Source organism: Megascapheus bottae, chromosome 8, assembly GCF_031878675.1.
Source record: "Megascapheus bottae isolate mThoBot1 chromosome 8, mThoBot2.hap1, whole genome shotgun sequence".
Taxonomy (NCBI): Eukaryota; Metazoa; Chordata; class Mammalia; order Rodentia; family Geomyidae; genus Megascapheus; species Megascapheus bottae.
Window position 1 is genome coordinate 13,203,345 of NC_143516.1, and position 20,428 is coordinate 13,223,772.

The 20,428-nt window shown below is 38.4% G+C and overlaps 1 protein-coding gene across 1 annotated transcript in view; it reads right to left on the bottom strand.

Moving 5' to 3' along the window:
* Adgb (androglobin) overlaps positions 1–20,428 on the bottom strand; it is a 99,624-nt gene that overhangs the window by 50,037 nt on the left and 29,159 nt on the right. Inside the window, exons 11-20 of the mRNA XM_090337995.1 lie at positions 18,444–18,538; positions 15,731–15,905; positions 14,037–14,127; positions 11,191–11,320; positions 9,332–9,362; positions 7,881–8,061; positions 6,789–6,852; positions 4,495–4,597; positions 3,419–3,560; positions 1,846–1,960 (exon numbers count right to left, since the gene is read on the bottom strand). Coding sequence (XP_090194121.1) covers positions 1,846–1,960; positions 3,419–3,560; positions 4,495–4,597; positions 6,789–6,852; positions 7,881–8,061; positions 9,332–9,362; positions 11,191–11,320; positions 14,037–14,127; positions 15,731–15,905; positions 18,444–18,538 — 1,127 coding nt within the window. The remainder of the gene's footprint in view (positions 1–1,845; positions 1,961–3,418; positions 3,561–4,494; positions 4,598–6,788; positions 6,853–7,880; positions 8,062–9,331; positions 9,363–11,190; positions 11,321–14,036; positions 14,128–15,730; positions 15,906–18,443; positions 18,539–20,428) is intronic.

Sequence of the window (20,428 nt, forward strand, 5' to 3'; positions counted from 1 at the left end):
ATGCCCTGTTGAGTGAGAAGAGGATGGGGCCCAGGTTGCTGACCTGTCACCTGTGCACCTGTTCTATCCCTGCATTCTAGGAGGCCCCTCAGCAGTGTTTAGTTTTCTGATGGGACTCTCACCAGTGAAGCTGTAGGGTCAGGTGGCAGCCCCAGGAAAACCAGTTACAGCTCTGAGAAATTAGAGCTCCATTGTTATAAGTATGCTTCCTTTTACTGTTTTTAATTTTGCTCATCAAAGAGCAATGGAGCTTGGGCTTGAGTCCTAATGGACTTCACAGGATTGAGAAATGGTAACTCTTAGGATGTAGGAGCTCGCACTGAACAGGTGATCACTAGGGTGTTAGTTTCTGACAGGACAAGAAGCGGGAGAATGAATGCACAGCGTCTGCAGGAGAATGTTTAAAGAGTAAAAGTTGGGGCCGGGATTTTGGCCTAGTGGTAGAGTGCTTGCCTAGCATGCACGAAGACCCAGGTTCGATTCCTTGGTACCACACACTTAGAAAAAGCCAGAAGTGGTGCTGAAGCTCAAGTGGTAGAGCGCTCGCCTTGAGAAAAAATCCAAGGACAGTGCTCAAGCCCTATGCTTAAGCCCAGGACTGGCCAAAAAAAAAAAAAGAGTAAAAGTTGAAGCTATGCAAAATAGACATGGCAAAGGCACCTAGAGACACTCGCTTGCACTTGAACTTGAATTTGCTGATCTCCCTTCTGTGCCTATGGAATAGGATGGAAAAAGGCAAGCTGAGAGATGGCAGGACAAATGGAGAAGAGAGACCCTAGGGAATCCTGTGACACTACTATTGAGACAGGCAAGATGGAGTGAGTGAGGCATGTCTGCCCCATGAGAGCAAGGTGGGGAGGACACTGGTCTTAGGGTAGCTTGTTGCTAAAAATTTTGCTGGCTAGCTTGGCATCAGTGCTATTTGTTTGATTTGTCTTGACTTTGGTACAGGAAAGGAGGTATTCTAATCTATTCCCAAATAAAGATAGGAGAAAGAAGATATGTAAAGTCCACACAAGGCTTCAGTAGAGGCCCTGGCCCCATTTACCTTGACAGGACAGAGGAGCAAGGAGGAGGATGGAGGGAGGGAAGGAGGGAAGGAGAGAGAAAGAGAGAGGGATAAAGAGAGAGAGAGTGAGAGATGATAAAAGGAACAATGAAATATTCTATGATCTATCCTTTGCCTTGTGAATCCTGGACATGCAAACTCCAAATTCCTCAGGGTAGAGATAGGAATGGAAGGAGAGAGATGGTAAGAACAAAACTTAAAAGTGCATTGAAAAGAACTGTGATGATCCTTGATTCCTCAAAAAACAATGGGCCATATGGGATTTTCCTAAGGTATAAATAGATGTTAAAGAGTACTCTGCAGAGTAGAGGCGAAGAAAAAAGATGATTTGTACCCCTATAATTTAGCATGTTTCTTATACAGATTGCATTTGAATTGGTCTTTTTAAAAAAAAAAAAAAAGCCAGGCACCAGTGGCTCACACCTGTAATCCTAGCTACTCTGAAAGCTGAGATCTAAGGATCACAGTTCAAAGCCAGCCTGGGCAATAAAGTCCTTGAGACTTTTTCTCCAATTAACCTCCAGAGAGTTGAAGAGCTCAGGGATAGCACCCAGGCCCAGAGTTCAAGCCCCCACAATCAACAAAACAAAAACAATGCTGATTTTTAAGGTTAAAAAAATTAAGCAAGACAAATTCATTTTTCAGGTTAAGAAACAGGTCAGATAAATTTCAAATTTTTGAAAAGAATGCCCTCCTCCCAACAATAACACACACACACACACACACACACACACACACACACACACATTTAAAGAATTACTTCTTTAAATATTTACCGGCTCAAAGTTGGGGAGCACAACATCTTCATCCCCAATGACAAACGTCACCATGCTGCAGACCTGGATGGCGTGTCCCACGGGGGAGTAGGCGGTGAAGAGGATCATGTGTCTCCTGAGGAGCAGGGACATGTGTGAGGACCATCTGTGGCCCAGATGCCACATCGTCCTCTGCTAGCTGTCCCATGGCAGCAGGTGTGAACCTCTAAGTCAACAGTTGGTAAAGATTTAGATTTAAAAAAAAATGTTTTTAACACAGATGGGGAAAAGGCCTTTGGATTTTTTGCTCCAGAAAAACCACCCTCAGAACACAGGATGTGTATTTACTGACTGCATTGGATAAAATTAAGTTGGACTTCATGACACACCCGCCCATGCTGGAGATTCCTCCCACTCACTGCACTCACATTGTGAAAGACTAGCCTGGAGTTTTTTTCCCCCCAACAACCATGAAAAAATGATACATTTTGAAACATTTGAAACATTTCATAGTCTTCTTTCTTAAATTAACAAATGCATTATTTCTTGTACATTAGTTGTTTCTCCATCCAGGTAGACAACTGTCATCAAGAACACCGGCACTCACTTCCTCTCAATTAAGAACATTACAACATTTGCAGAACATTCAGGCTAATGGATTAGGGCCTATATGGGGAAATTGGACCCTATTATTTATTCCCTGTCCCTGGTCCTCCGTTGTTGAGTACTCAGACAAGATAATGAATTCTGGAGAGTCTCTCTGTGCCAAATGCTTAGGACAGATCTGAGAATGGTAAAGAAGTGCTTGGTGGCAGGCCTTTGCCACTGTTTTGTTGTTTTAGATTTGCTCTTTGCCTAAGAATCTTAGTTGTTCAGTGATCACACAGAACTGCTATGAGTGATCTTAGAGGAAAAAATAATCCAGTGAAAACATTTAATCTAAAATATGAGGTAATATTCTGGATTTTTCTGACCAAAAAACCCCAAATTTCTATTATATGTAATTTATTTTAGCTACCTTTATCCATCTTATTTCTTCTGATTGAACAGGTCTGACATCTGACAGATAAGATCTCCATCACGTGGGCTATCTCACCAGACTCTCTGATTTCATTTGGTTATTGAGATAGGGTCTTACTGCCTTTTCCCAGGCTTGCCTTGAACTCAGGATCCTCCTGTCTCTGCTATCTTAGCTGGGATTGTGGGTGTGAGCCACTCTGGCCAACTAACTAGTTTATCATACTATAGCCTAGCAGCTTCTAAAATCAATGAATCAAGATATCCTTTTGTATTTTATTCCTTAATAAAAGATTTCATGTAAACAGAGTAGGAAATATAATGTTTGCAAATATATTCCTAGAATCACTACTAATAATAAATCTTCTAAAAGGGTATCTGATGTGTTTAGCAATTTACTCATTCATAAATTATTTCTTTCAAGAATCTGAATGGTAGATATATGCCTTGTGAATGACCTCAGGAAACAATAGTCCATTGTCTACATGTCTCTGTCCTGTATTTTACCTATTTCTTAAGCCTCAGTTTAAAAGGAATCAAACAGAGCTGAGCATGAGAAAAAAGAAGGGTGTCATACCCAATAGGCAGGCGCACCATCGTAGCCTTGGTAGCATATGTGTGGATCTTCAGAACAAGATTGCGAGGTTTCAGAGACTTCCAGGTAACTGCTTCGCCTATGAGGAGTCCAGACTCCACATGTGGGCTGTCTTTTGTTAAGGCTTCAGGAAAAATGAAAATGTATTTAGTTCGGAAGGGAATGCTGGCCTTCATTTTGTATCACTCTCTGTCCAGTAACATGAATTGGAATAATAATATATCATATATATTATATTACTATTGTTACTAATAGTAATAATAACCAGGTGTTAGAGATAGTCAAAAAATGTTCATAAAACATGAGAAATCATTAAGGAAATAATTGTTTGAAGTAACTCTGGGTTGGATCTCTGAACTGCTTCCCTGATCTGGTCACCTCCCCAGGACCATTCTCTCCACAAATGCACTTGAGAATGGGAATGGAAAAGCAGTACAGGTAGGTATGTTTCACTAGAGCTTTGCTTCATTACTAGTAATTGCAATGTCTTTCTAGAGGCCATTTTTTCCTGGAAGAAAAGATGCAAAACCCAGAATAATACAAATTCCTTTGAGATAGGATCACAGAAAATAAAACTATCCCCTTGTTTATGGGGTAATGCGATGGGAACTGGTTGGGTATGGAAGGGAATGGCCTCTCTTCATGAAAACTCATTCTCCCCCCGTGAGATCAACTGTAACTATTTCCGAGGACAGCACACCACATGACAAGTCACTGTCCACTAAGCCCAGTCTCTTAAAGTTTCCTCCTCTACCTCAGCATCATCACCCTGAGGACAGACCTCCAGCAAATGAACCTTTCTGGGGGAAAAATACATTTCCAAGCCATCGCAAAGGCCAAAACAACAAGGAAGAATGTGTCGATGGAATTTTCAGATAAAGCACACAGAGTACATGTTTTTCCACAGATTTTGGAAGAATCCTAGGTAGTCTTGTCAATCTCTGGAAAGGGAGGCTGTCCCCTCATCTGTGGCCCCAAATCCTTACAACAGCAGGTTTCCTAGCCTGGGTGCAATCTGGGCATTTGTCAGTCATATTCTTGGTGGAGATGGTTCCTACCTCCAGATTCTCCCCAGCGTACCAATGCAGAAAAGCAAACCAGTAGTTCAATAGGTTTTAGACTGTCCACAAATAGATAATAGGGCACCCGCTCTTCTGAGAACTGCAAGAAACCAGGGCAGTCATTGTAGATATTACTACCACATGAAGACTGTTATTTTCTACTATTAAGGATAGTACAACATAGAACCTAGCACTGTAAGACACTTAAGCATTCTGGGCACCATCGTATGTACTTCACAGGTTTAAAAATAAGAAAATATGGCTGGGAGTCTGGCCTACTGGGAGAGTGCTTGCCAAACATGTACAAACACCTAAGTTCAATTCCTCAGTACTCCATACATAGAAAAAGCTGGAAGTGGTACTGTGGCTCAAGTGGTAGTGCTCTAGCTTTGAGAAAAGCCCAAGGACAGTGCTCAGGTCCCTGAATGGCAAAAAAGAAAAGAAAAGAAAAGAAAATTATGTTGGTGAATGCATAACCACTATCTCCAAGAGGGGATCTGGAAAGCCTCTGTGAAGAGGGCCAGCACTTAGGAAACAGTGTTCTTTGAACATTGTTCAGAAAATGAGGAAGCAAGGAGAAGATGATGAGGCACAGGATGGGCCAGGTTAAGGTGGCTTCTGACTGGGGAGGGGGCCACAAGGCGAGGGCAGAAAAAAAGAATGCCTGGTGGGGCCATGTTTAGACATTTTAAAGGTGGAATGAGATTAAAAATGAATACAACTCTTTTCCTTCTTTTCATAAGATCTTCAGAAGGATACTCATTTCTTCTAAGTGTAGCAGAGTAGAGTTTTGTTTTAGAGATGTGACAAAGTACTGAGTAGGAGCAGAGCTTCCTTGGAAAAACAGTTGTGTAAGAGTTATATAATTTTGATTTCAATGAGCCTATCCTATATGATTTCCTTGCATCCTAACTATCCTATTAATACCTATAATCAGGGATATATCCCTAAATATTATGCACAGAGGTGGCAAGTGATGAGCCGAGGGACACTAAGTAGCAAACTTAGTGAGCACCAGTGTCTTACACCTATAGTTTTAGCTACTCAGGAGGCTGCACTCTGAGATCAGAGTCCAAGGCCAGCCTAGAGGCAAAAATCCAGAAGTAGAGTCATGGTTCAAGTGGTGGATTATCGGCCTTCAGCAGAAAAGCTAAGGGAAGTGCCCAGGCTCTGAGTTCAAGCTTCAGTACTGTCACAAAAACAAAAAAAAAAATAAAAAGGAGCTGTATCTATCTGCCTACAGTTGGTAAGATCCACAGTGCTTCAAAATAATTTTAACTGATGGCATACTGTAATCATATTCAATGAATCTGTCACTATACTATAAAAGCTTTCCATAAACCATTCCTTTACCAAAATATATAAATAACTAGTTAATATAGAAAAGATAAATCTCTATTAATGCTGTGAAAAGAGAAACCTTGTTATTTATAAAGTATAAAAAGTTTGCTATGCCCAGTAATGGCCTGTAATGTGATTTTCTTATTTGTGCTTTTCTTTTTCTGGGATAAGAGGCATCCAGTCTTTAGTTGAGATGTAGTCCAGCAAACTTCTATGCTCAGACTGATTTCAAATCCTGATTCAATCTCTGCTTTCTAATCAGCTAGGAATTCAGGCTTGAGATTTGTTGTATTGAGCTCCTGCATTACTCCACAAATGGTCTTTCAATAGCAAATGGAGACATGGTGTCCTGAAGATGCTCAGATGCACCAGGGGAAGGAAGAGTGTGGAGGAGGATGCCAACTGTGAATGGGAATTTCCTAGACAGAGCAGATGGGGGGATACGGTACAGCGGCTGGTCTCAGACACCATGACCACAGAAGGGGGTCTCACAGAGTCAAGGACCCTGTACTATTCTGAAGGATTGATTCCAGGCCTTATCTGGATGGAGGCAATGGTGACAGAGGAAGAGAAATTCTAGACAGGACAGAAGACACAAGACTGGGCACAGTCATGAAATATACTTAAGTTTAAGAAAATGCATCAATAAAACCTACTCAAAATCAGATGGAGTGATTTACTTTATTCAATAGTCAATATTTTCCTGCATAAATTTACATAAAATTGCAGTTCAGGATTTAACTACAATCAGCGATGCAGATGGTCATACTCTAAGCTACTAGATCTTAGGATGTTGTCTAGATATAGGATTACTAAATTAATATTTTACATATAATTATATATATTACACATTTAGAAAGGTTTGTTTTGAGAAATAGGAAAGTATTTTGAAATAAAGTGATTGTCCTGAAAACTTAATTATAAGAAGGGAAAGGTCGTAGTCTGCTTACCTTAAATTCTGATTTTTGATAGTTTAGGCTATAAGAACTTGGCTTGTGGAAAATGTATATATTCCTGAAAAATATTTAAAATAAGCTGTTGTTATTCCATGCAAAAATTAATATTACACATTGAGTTTCTTAGAATCTAAGTTATAGGTACTGTGTTCAGTTAGTTGTTTTAAAGAAACAAAATGATCTTAGTGAAAATATTATCTTCACCTTAATAAGTCTTTGAAGTGAAGCGGAAACTGGTCTAGGGCAGGTTAGACTGTAATTAAGACATCCATTTTTTTTTCAAAAACTTATTTGAGGGGCCAGGAGTTTGGCATAGGGGTAGACTGCTTGCCTAGCATGCACAAAGACAGGGGTTTGATTCCTCAGTACCACATACATAGAAAAAGCCAGAAATGGTGGTATGGCTCAAGTGGTAGAGCTCTAGCCTTGAGAAAGTCCAAGGATAGTGCTCATGCCCTGAGTTCAAGGCCCAGGACTGGTGGCAAAAAAACCCAAAAAACCTTTATTTGAAATAGGAAAGGGAAGGGAAGGGGGGAAACAAGATGATTGGGAGGGGGTGGGGGGAAGGAAATGGGAACAAAAACATGAGAAGGGGTATCAATGTGTGAGAAGTAATGCACGTGCTAGCTGACTAACACATTACCCCAATAATAAAAATAAAACAATATAAAAATAAATAAAATAAAAAATAAAACACATTGCTCCCACTGTCTTCAAGCCCCTTGTGTCTGGAGATGGAAACCAGGCAACTTTGTCAGCTGACACTTGTGTGCCTCAGTTTCTGTGTGAACTTGGAGGACAGCAACTCTACCTCACTGGGTCACCCCAATAAAACTGCCTCTGCCTCCCCAAAATAAAAAATAAAACAAGTTAAAGATAGCAATTGCTAAAATAAAAAAACTTATTTGATATTTTAATAACATTCAACTGAGGGAGGCTTTACAAGTTCAAATATCATTTAAGAACTACTAGGTACATAAATAAGCTGTTAATAAAGCAAAGGAAAGCTTAACATTAATTTCTATAAGTAAGGTAGCTCAGAATGTTTTCACAATATAATCAAATTAACCCCATTCACATACTTACTGAAAGCAGACACAGAAGTCTTCAAAATCTAACCACATTTCTTTAGCAATACCATTATTTATTGCTATCATTTCTTCCTGTGATTTTTCCTGTGTTGGTGTTGTCTGGCTCACCAAATCCTTTTCTAAACTAACACCCTCAGCTGGATGGGATTCCATGAACCCAAGATCTGCTTGTTCATCTGTACATTGTTGAGGAAACAAATGGATGGTAAGTAACCAATTATTAAAATATGGAAAATTAATGAGAAATGTTCAAATGCCAAAGTCTATCTAGCTCTTCAGAAGGCTGAGCTCTAAGGATTGTGAGCCAACATGAGTAGACAAATCCACAAGACTCCAATTACCAGCCAAACACAGTGCAAGTGTAGCTATGGTGGCAGAGTGTCAGGTATAAGCAAAATAGCTACGAAAGAGCTAAAGGGCCTGAGTTCTGGTACTAGTGTGTGCACACAATGCCAGGGCACTTTATGGAAAGACATTTACTGAGGCACATACATATGGTCCTCAAGTTTGGAGCAAAACATGTTCTATACTTAGGAGAATTTAATCACAACTTTAATACATATTAGCATGCTTAGGAATTGTCAAATCCCTTTTTAACAAATTGGTAAGCAAATTCTTTAGAACCTGTGAAGTTGCATAAGATGTCAATTAACTTAGTTATTTATAATCTGTTCCAGATAGCCATATTCTTGTAACAGAAGGGAAACCAAACACTCTTGACAGATCTAGTCCAACATTGTTTTAGTAAGACATGTGATGATTGCATTTAGTGGTGAATGCTTCTGTAGTCTTACTCAGTATTCATCAAGCACTGTTGTAAAAGTCTTGGAGACTTCTTGAACCAAAATTTTGTTGGATTTGAGCCTTGGTCAGGCTTTTATTTGCCAGTTGAGGAATTTTCAATATTTTTTTTTGTTGTTTGTTTTGTTTTTTGCTGGTCCTGAGCTTGAGCTCAGGGCCTGAGCTCTGTCCTTGGACTTTCTCAAGGCTAGCACTTGAGCCTCAACACCATTTCTGGCTTTTTTCTGTGTGTGGTACTGAGGAATTGAAACTGGATCTTTGTGCATGCTAGGCAAGCACTCTACCACTAGGCCAAACTCCGGGCCCTTCAATGGCTTTAATATGTTGATCACAATAGGTCCACAGTAAGATGTATGAACTTGACAGATGTGCAGGCATAGGACTGCAAACCTAGAACTCTTGAGGCTGAGATAGGAAGATCAGAAGCTCTATTCCAACTTCAAAAGAAAGAATGCTATTTTTATTTTTAATTTGAATTCTTATGTGTGAATATTTCTCATTTTCTAGCCCAGAAACTTAATGAACCCTGACAGAGGCTGATGAATGATGGGAGAAGGAATTTCTGAATGCTGCCTGGAAGTAGACGCCAGCATGCCATAATGTTGGCTGAGTTTGGAGGAGAGGTGGGATGGATCCTAAATTTACCTTTCATAGGCACAACTTGTGTAATCGTACCCTGTAAAATGAAATGAAAGGATTGTATTAAGAAAACAAAGCATTTTACATTCAACAATATAGTCCAGCTAGGGAAACAACTAATTTTTAAGAGGTTTACAAACATCCAGCAGATTTCTGGAAAAATCTTATTAAACATGACAGTAACATAGAGAAATTATTTTCAACCTTGAAATTTCAAAGCTCTGACTTCAAGTAATTAGCTGAGGGTTTACCTTTGTGCTATTGAAATACAGAATACATAAGTGATAAATGATTAAATCTCACAATTAAAACAGTAATACCCCTAAGCAGAGAAAACTACCATGAGGAACAGAAAAATTAGTATTAGGATTGTTAATTAAACTAGAGAATCTGAAAGTTTTGTGAAAAACTTTAATGGGGAGTTCTTAATTGACATGCAAGCTCACTTTTCTCTGGAACACAATTAAAATAGGTATACAAGATTAAATGTTATGAACTCATGTGGATAATGGGTAATATCAGCAATATTTTGGATGATGTAGGGTGGCTTGATAGAGGAGGGTTAAGAACACTAAATAGTAGTGGGTGTGGAGCAAGTCTGACCCAGGCTTATGTCCTAATCTAGTATTCAGTAGGGCCCTAAGTAGATTTCAAAAGCATTTAGTACCATCGATGGCTAAAACAAATGTCACTCTAACGGGAATTCAGTATTTTCTTCAGTTATGAATTCGTCATTGTAGACAAACACAGACATTGATAGTACTGGGCCTGAAGCTTATGGGGCAGGTACTCTTTGCAATGCTTGAGCACAGTGCTCAAGTTACAACATTACTAATACTCTATCCAAGAACAACATGACAGTGTTGGATGCTATATTGAGAGTGTTGCAAGTATCCAAAGACCCTGTATACTACTTAACTACTTTGAAAGGATGTTAGTTCTCAGTTACTTCTCATGTGGCTACATGGTCCTGTCTCTGCTTCCTCCACTAGCCAACATCTGCACCTAGGCTTTTCAGTTGTTCACTGGCCAGACAGGGAAGTTGTATGTTCTTGGGATGGCAATGCTGGCTTTCCAACGGTGCCTATCATTGATTCATAGTTAATGAAAATAGGAAGAGATGAGTTGATTTCATTCACGAATATTTAGGCTTCATATGAACATTAAAGGGAATCATTGCACACATAAGATTAGAAATCTTGTGCATATGTGTGGAGGAGACAGTTAATAATTGGGGAGCAGGGATGCAACTCGGTGGTAGAATGCTTATCTCGCATGTGTGAAGTTCTGGGTTTAATCACCGGTACTGAAAATAAATCAACTAATAAATAAATAAACAGATAAATAAAATATGTTAGCATGGCTTTCAATAGAATAAACAAGTAGTAAATAGAATCATTAATACAACAATCAATTTTTTAAATGATAACTTTGCTATAAAATCAATCTCACAAGCCAGTGAAATGAATGAACTGAGAGGTATAATTTACATACAAATTTTCCAAATGTTATACTAAGTGACAGAAATCAAAGTGGTGTACATACAAAAGTGATTATTGACATTGTACAGTATCTTTTACGAATATCTTAAGTATATGTGCATTTTGCAAAATTAGAAAAAATAAATTTAAAAAAATTAGAAAAGTTCGGTTAGTACCAACGTTAGATAGAATGCAGACAAGACAATGACCCACAGAAACACAGGGTTCATTCACAGCAGTTGAATATTTCATCTTTGAACTTGTCATACCTATGTATGTAATAACATTATTTATCCTTCTTATGTGCATGTGATATGTTCTTTTCTATACATATTTCATAATTTGAGAAAAAACAACTCCTAAAATTAAAGGTTGAGCCAATACCTGAGATGGAGCTACTATTACTTGATTTAACTCTGCTTGAGTAAAGCTTGCATTTTCCTCATTTTCTGAGACAGGGGGTAAACCTGATCCAGGAGTCACACCTTTCTTAATAACAGATCGTATACAATGCCTAGCAGAAAACAACAACAACAAAACACTTTGGTTATTGTAATCTCTTCTTCCATGTTACCAATAACTAGTTTTTTTTCAGTTAAAGATCTATTTTATTCATAAAGAGTAATTTTTTAAACTTCATGAGAGGACACTGAATTGTCTCTCTCTTTCACACACACACACACACACATACACACACACACACACACACACAAATACATTACTGGAGTATTTGGTATCAGTCAATGTATTAGAGTAAAGATTTTCTGGGAACACAGCTTATTGCCATGGGAATCATCAGGATGCTGATAAAAACATAGGAATTTGATATTTATCATCTGTTTAATTATAAGATTCTACTGGTGAAACAGGGCTTTGGGTCAGGTTAATTTTGAGTCTTTGCACTTAAGTTTGTCACTGTGATAGTCACACTGCCATCCCAAATGATTAGCAGTTCTTTTCAAGTCCTTGCTGATATGATCTCAAATCTCCATTGCCACAGCTAGAGTTTATGGGTACAACACAAATAATTGAATTAGTGTACTTTAGGTAAGTGTGCTCTGAAGACAGAATTAAATTCCAAGGCTATACTTCATGACTAAATGTCTATTTTCATTAAGCTACCACTAGAGGGTAGCACACACATATTGATGTGAACCTCCAGGTTCCAGTGCTGTCAAAAAATGGGCAGGCCTGGCTTGTTGCTACAGTGACAGAATTCCAATGAAAAGAACATGTTACAGTAGTCATTTTCAAAAGCTGCCTACGAGCTTGCTTTCATCTTGACCTGAGAACTCTGAAAGCACGGCAAGGCAGGACAAAGGACATAACTTTCATGAGGTGAAATGTCTTTTACATAGCTTTGCATGGTCCTCTGTAAAGTAGCATGAATATTCAGATGAATTCATAACAGATTCATAACAGGGAAGAGATTCATTGAATATCATCAAGTGAAGAATTCACCTGTTTCTGGGTATTAGGAATTCATCCACCTTAATCAAGTATAAAGCTGAGAGAAGCTACTGGACAATCAGGTAAGGGGTAACTCAGGGGATTAAGGTTCTGAAATAAACCCATTTGTGGCATCAATAGATACACCAACAGCAAGTTTAGATATGATAATATACAATGTAAAAAATTGTCCTGGTGGTCTGAAGCTATAGTCTTTTTTTAAAGCCCATATAATCTTTATTTAATATGCAAAGTCAATCAGGTGAAAGATTAAAAATTATTTGAATGGAAATGGCATCATCTTAGTAGATATTATGTCAAATTTCAGGAGCCAACTTGACAGATTAAGGTAAAACTAGCTGACCAATGAGGCATTATTTCTGGGAATGTCTGAGAGGAGGCTTCTGGGGGAGGTTGCTATGTAAGGACAGGGGGAAGGGGATGAGTAGAAAAAAAATCTATCCTCAGTGTCCTAGCAACTGTGGGACAGACAGAACAAAACAGAGTAGGAAAGGTGCTTTGCTCCATGCCTCCTGAAACTGGGACATACTTCTATTGTCAGGGGACATCAAAATTCCAACTTCCCTAGTCTTTGGAACTTATAGATATTGCATGGCAAATCCTCAAGTTCTCAGGCCTTCCATTTCAGAGGAAGGGCTAGACTACGAGCTTCTGTCATACTGAGGCCTTCCAAATTGAGTTCTACCATGGTCTATCATAGAACTTCTCAATTTCCACAATCATGTGAACCAATTCCTCTCACCCACCGACAACCATCCACTTATCTATCCATCTACACTTCTTCCATCCAATCATCTATATCTCCATCCATTCATTTTTATCTACCCATGTATCTACATATCTGTCTGTCTAGCAATTGTCTACCCATCCATCAATCCATCCTATTGGTTCTGTTTCCTTGGAGAATATTAGATAATGTGGTGTTCTAACTTTAAACATAGTAATTCGAATAATTAGTAAATTAATATTTTTTATTTTTGAAAATATTTTCTGTGTACCAGAGATTGTGTCCCTATAAAATTCATATGATAAAATCTAATTTTCTATGTGTTAGGGTTTCGAAGGGCAGCTTTTAAGAGGTTATGAAAGAGAGCAAAATAGAGAGACAGATAGACAGACAGACAGATAGACAGACAGACATAGAGCCCTCCTGGATGGAATCAGGGCTCTTACAAAAGAGATCATAGAGATATATTTCATGACTTCTGGTATTCCAAGGCAAGAGAAAAAGGCTTTGAAAATGTGGCCAGTATAAGGGCAGCAACACAAACCAAATATGTATGTAAGCTAGCCTGTTCTCTGAAAAAGGATGAAACCGGAGCACAGCAAGAGAAAAAAGCCTAAGAAGTTGGGCATGGTGATTCACAGCTATAAAATTAGCCCTTGAGAGGTTGAGGCAGGAGGATTAAAGTTTAAGACCAGTCTACAGAACATAGTGAGACCTGTCTACAGTCTTTCTGAGTGCAGACATGAGCAGATCTCTTGAATCAGAGCCCGTATGACCCCATTGAACCCCAATCATTTTGCTAGAGGCTAGTGTCTCCACATCCAGACACACAGAGTTAGGACTTCAACATAAGAATCTAGATAGAAAACAAGCATGCAATCTACAGTACTCTTACGTGCAATGATGAGTGCTTAACTATGTGCATACATGCATTGTAATTTTTTCTTGATTCTTCTTAGCGTTATTTTTAGCCATACATATCATAAAATACTTTTTTTTGTTAGAGACATGAGAAAGGTTGCGGTATACTTACGTTTCTGCTGGAATTGTAAATGGAGGCATCCTATAATTCAAAAATGGACTTGAAATCTCAAGAAATTGTTCAGGCTTCTTTATTACGACTTCTGAGAAAAATAGCAATTAAGAAGTGTGATGTACGGGGTTTTTTTTAGACTTTCAGATTTATATGCAAAATTTAGCATTGAAAGCAATGCGAATTAGATTGATAATTTAGCCAGCAAATGTTAGTAGAATGCACAAGGATATCTAAATCTTTATTGAGAGAGTTCGTAGCTCTTTCCAATGCTAGATGTACCTTCTCTGCTTCCCAAATTGTGACTGAAACAAATCTCAAGGGGGAATGGTAGCAATGTCTTATTGGATTATCATTTGGCATTTGCTGCTATTTTCAAGTTCAGAAATGATTTTCTATATCATTCTTTTACTTTAAAAATATATTCTCTTATTTAACCTCTACAACAACACAGATGCTAGGGACACAACAAGGACTTTGAAGTCAAATGTGTGGGTTGTTGGAGAAGGTCAGAAGATAAAATGAAGTAAAGGTCAAAAGCAGCCATTCATAGTGAATCTGTGGACAATTCTAGTCTGAAGCTAGGCCGGAAGCAGGAAATTCTCAATGGGACAGAAATACAAGCAGAAACCGTGGCCCCAGACCATGGTGGACACTGAAAGTAGATGTGAAGGGGCATTATAAGAAAAAAGAACTGGGACTTGGATGTGGCTTAGTGGTAGAACACTTGCAAGCATGCATGAAGTCCTGAGTTTGATTCCTGAGTACCACATAAACAGAAAAAAGCTGGAAGTGGTGCTGTGGCTCACATGGTAGAAAGCTAGCCTAGAGTAAAAGAAGCTCAGGGACAGTGTCTAGGCACTGTTCAAGCCCCAGGACTGGAAAAAAGGAAATAAAAATCTGAGGTTATCCTACAGTATGCATATATATTCTCCAACATTCTGCAGTACTGTAATCCACCCACCCCCTTTTTGGTTATTTTTTCCCTTATATATTAAGCTTCACAGAGAAGAGGTCAATTGTATCATAAACCTTAGGATAGGACATTGTCATTATGAAATCTCATCAACGATGAGACTGTTCCTCATTCCCACTTACAAAGAACGATTATTTATATAGAATTATACACTTGGTAATATATGTGTATGCATATAAATATATATATATGTTCATAGCTTTCCTTTCATTGAGCCATTCCTTAATGCTTGAATGTAGATCTGAAATATTGGCTCCATGTAATGAAAATACAGCCAACCCTTCCCTTAGCCCATGGAACCTACTTATTTTCAAGGACAACTGTCAATCCATTCACTAAGGGGCTGTAAACATTAACTGGAGCCATTTAGAATCAAACTTCTATCTTTTAGAAGTTCTAATTACAACCTAATGATTTCAACATTATGTTCTCCACAATACTCTGTGGTGATGTGTTCATATTTGGAATTCATTCCAGTACCTCAATAAATGCAATGGAAGTTTCTATATCATTTGCTACAAGCTACTCTTCTATCACACTCCTAATAGTGATGCCATCACCTAACAAATGCTCTGACTGGTCCCTTTAGACAGGGTCAAACAATTGACTTCCGCAGGATTTATCCCTGAACAACATAATTTTGACATAAAATTCAAGTAAGTTTCAGTTGTGATGATGGGCAGGCAGTTTATTAGGAAGATTTTAAGACAGTGCATACCCTGAGCTTCATCTGTGATCACAGTCTCCTTCTGTTGCCGGATGAGTTTCCAGGGAGGGGTGGGGGGTGGCTTAGGTGGAGCCACAAGGGGACAGGACCGACTCCGGGTAACCAGCACAGGATGGCTGCAGATGTGTGAAAGTCCATATTCTCGAAGTTTCTCGGCAGAACTTGCCTAAAATGTGGAAAGAAGGCTCAACATAACCCCTGCAATTACTTCTGATATTGGAAACAACACTCTTGTCAATAGAGAAATACTATTACTGCTCTGTGGCAAAAAAGAAAGAAAAAACAAACAACTGCCCACATCGCTCTCTCCTAACGTAAGCATGTAAGTTCAATTTCTTCCATCTTTATCTTTCCTGGGGCCTGTTTTCCTTATTTGAACAGTGAGAGATTAGAACTAAGACACATTTTTTCAGTTCTAAAAGTGATTGGAAAAGGCTTACCAACATCTGTGCTTGTCCAAAATAAAGTCATTTTCACATGTTAAAGCTTTAATACTGTGCTATGTTAATTATATTAACATAATATATACTCTAGCACTTGAGCCACATCTCCAGCTCAACTTTCCACTTGCTAATTCAAGTTAAGAGTCTTATAGACTTCTTGATCCAGTCATCTACTGAGGGGCATCTGGGTTGGTCCCATATATTCACTATAAAAAACAGTGCTGCAGTGAACATCATTGTGCTAGTGGCTTTAGTATGCCCTTGTTTCTGAACGTTTGGGTAAATGCCCAGGAGTGGAATTGCTGGGTCATAGGGGAACTCTATGATTAGTCTTTTGAGGAACCGCCATACTGCTTTCTATAATGGTTGAACCAGTTTACACTCCCAATCAACAGTGTAGTAACTATCCCTCGTGGCCCCATCCCTGCCAATATCTGTGATTTCTTGATCCTGGCCATTCTAACTGAAGTTAGATGAAATCTCAAAGTTGTTTTGACTTACATTTCTTTTATGGCCAGAGATGTCGAGCATTTCTTCATGTGTGTATAGATGCCTGATGATTGGATCAAGAAGATGTGGTATTTATACACAATAGAATTCTATGCTACCATCAGAAAGAATGACATGGAAAAGACTTGGAAAAATCATATTAAGTGAAGTAGTCCAGACACAAAGGAACATAGGCTCAATGGTTTCACTCATTTGTAATAATTAGTACACACCTAGGACTCTCCTAGCAAAGGATTACAATAGCGCAAAATATGGATACATAAGGTCATATAGGATGAGGCTAAATGAAAGGATCTCCAGGATATAGAAGTCTTACAGACTTTTCTGCCTGAGGTGGTTTCTAACTTCTAGCTTCAAAGTTCAGATCTCAGCATCCTGAGTAGTTAGGATTACAGACATGAGCCATGAGCACACAATGTATTTTTCACAATTTCTATTCACATCAATTAGTTGTACACGTGAATTTCATGTTGACATGTCCATATATTCATACAATGTACCTATGTGAGACTTTCTTCCTCTGTTACCCTCCCCTCATTTGCATTCACCTACTGCCCTAAGCCTACTTCCCTAAGCCAACAAGCTTAAAGAAGTCTCAACGAGATTCATCACTCCATTCTCACATGTGTACCTGATGTACTTTGACCACATAAACTCTCCTTCTCCCTCTCCTTAGGTTCTCCCATCTCCTAATAGTACTCATAACCCAGAAAAGACCTGTTTTACATGGCCTTAAATTATGTCTTCTGTGCAAGTTATTCAACAAACATTCATTGAGTGCCTATTCAATATTTCAAGCTCTATTCTGTAAACCTCTCTCTGTCCCAAATTCCTACCCTACTTTAATATACTTTAATGAAGTATAACATTGAACTATAGTGATTATTAATAGCATTACTTTATATGAATCAGAAGAACTGTATACGCTAAAAATAAAGTATGAGATATCACAGAATATAGAATGTATTCTACACTGAGTATGACTTCTACCTACTGTCTCTTGCAAAAACATTCATTTTGTTTTGGGTTTTTTGTGCCAATCTTCAGGGCCTGGGTACTGTCCTTGAGCTTTCTCAAGGCTAATGCTCTACCACGTGAGCCACAGCACCACTGCTGGCTTTTTCTATATATGTGGTATAGAGAATTCAAACCCATGGCTTCATGCATGCTAGGCAATCACTCTACCACTAGGCCATGCTCCCAGATCAAGAACATTCCGTTTTATAATATATTGCTACCTTAATGTATTATTATGAAACAATCTAAAACAAAAAATAAAAACAAAACATGACCCTTGTCTGAGAAATGATACAACACATAAATAGTCAAGGGCATGGCTTATCTCCCACTAAAAAGCAAAAAGACAGAACTAAAGTCTGGGTTCATGACCCAGTACTGGTGCACGGGCTCTCTCTCTCTCACTCTCTCTCTCTCTCACATACACACTCCGCAAATACATGTGTACTATATGCAGCTGGTGTGCATCTATTATTTATGGGAATCATATCAGAAGTGATATGATTTCTATGAGTTTCACTGAAATGGAAAAAAATCTATACCTATCTTTTTGTAGAATACTCTTCAGAAAGGAGAACTGACAATACCCCGACTTGTGCTTTTCTGTTTTATGATTGGGAAGTATTGTGATTATCTAAGCTAATTTGGATCTGCTTAGGTCAAGTGAGCCCATTCCCACCCCACACGTATATACACAAATAATGATATCCTATTTCTTGGTCTTGAATACTTGCCATTTTCTCTAATGCAAAGATCTTGTGTTCAAACAAATAGAGAGGTGTAAAGGTGGCATACACAACCATGTAAGGGGTCTGTGCTGCAGAAGAACCTGGAAAACAAACACATCATGAGTCATGAAAACTCCAATCTGTACATTCTACACAGACACCTTCCGTGATCACTCCACTGTGTTAGGAGAAAAAGGGGGAAGGGAAAGGGTGGGCAGGAGAGCTCAGACAGAAAGGAGGAAGAGAGAGGAAGAGGCGAGAGGCAGAAGAAAGAAGAGAAAAAAAAGGAGGAAAAGGAAGAAGTGGGGAGAGAATTCTGTATATGTTTTTACAAGTATTAGGATCCCAACTTTGACTTCACTTAACCTTAACTACCTCTACAGCAATTATATAGGAATACATCCATAATGGAAGTTAAGGATTCATGTCCTAAATTCATGTCCTTTTCAACAGCACTCAACCTGTCCCTTTTACTATATATGCTAAGGAAAAGCTGATTTTGCTTAACCCCACACCCCTATCAGGTATGTATTCCAAGGGGCATACATCAATATACATGAAAAAATATCTGCATATGTGTTTATTACAGTACCACTTACAGTATCTAAGCAGTGGAATCTACTGAGATGCTAAACATCACATGAATAAGTAATAGAATATTACTGATACAAAGAAAAATGAGACCATATACTTTCAAGGAATGGATGGAGTTGGAGAATATTCTGCTGAGTGATAGAAGTCAAGCTCAAAAACCCAAATACCCGAGCCAGGAGTTTGTCTAGTGGTAGAGTGCTTACCTAGCATTCACGATGACCTGGGTTTGCTTCCTTGGTACCACATATGTAGAAAAAGCCAGAAGTGGTGCCGTGGGTCAAGTGATAGAGCTCTACCATTGAGAAAGCCCAAGGACAGTGCTCAGGCTCTGAGTTCAAGCCCCAGGACTGGCAAAAAAAAAGCCAAATACTATACATTTTCATGAATCTGGATACATACTGAAACTGTCTCAAAAAACAATGTACAACAAAAACAGTGCCTGATTTACAACTGTGACATAAATTATGTTGCTGGAATGAAAGAGATTGCTTTGTATTCCAAGAAAACAGTATGTTCTTACATGTAATTGCAATATTTATTGTTAACATATTTAAAAACCTCATTGTTACCCAGCATTGGTGTCTTCCACATGTAATCCTAGCTACTTAGAAAGATGAGATTTGTAGCATCTCAGATTGAAGACAGGCCAGGCAGGAAAGAGAAGTGTGCTACACTCCCATCTCCAAATGAACCAGAAAAAAGGCAAGGTGGGAGGTGTGGCTTAAGTAGTGGAACATCAGGTAAGAAAGCAGGCTGAGCAAGTGCAAGAATCCAAGCTCAAATCTTGGTACTAACAACACAAACAAGCAAACAAATGCAAACAGATCAGTGTTAAAGGGTAAACTTTAAAATATTTAAGTGGTATATCCTGGGTAAAGAAGAACCAGAATAAGAGCTGGGTACAGACAATGGCATCACAATATTGGTGCTATCAGTTTACTGTCAACCTGTAAGATCTGGCTGGTAATTTTAAGTAATATTAAAGTAAGTTTTATACATTATTCTGAGGGACATTCTTACACTTAAAACAGAATATTAACCATCAGGGAAAAGAAATTCGTAATCTTTATAAAGTTCTCCAAAGATTCTGTTACCCACAAAAGATATTTGCAGAATTTTAGGTAATTCATATTTGCTTCATTGTCTCTCTGTAAATATACTATCTGATTCTGTAAAATGTAATACTTTATTACTTTTTAACAGAAGTAAAGTAGAATGATTTTAAAATACTTTAAGGGCAAATATATGAATCCACCAGCTCTATAATGACTTTTAGGAACATGAAAAAAACCACAGAATCTACTTATCATTCCAGATGTTGAATAACCCGTCATTGAACTAATCATGTAATCAAGTCTAATAATTAATGAAATGTGATAGAGACTTTTTTTGCCACT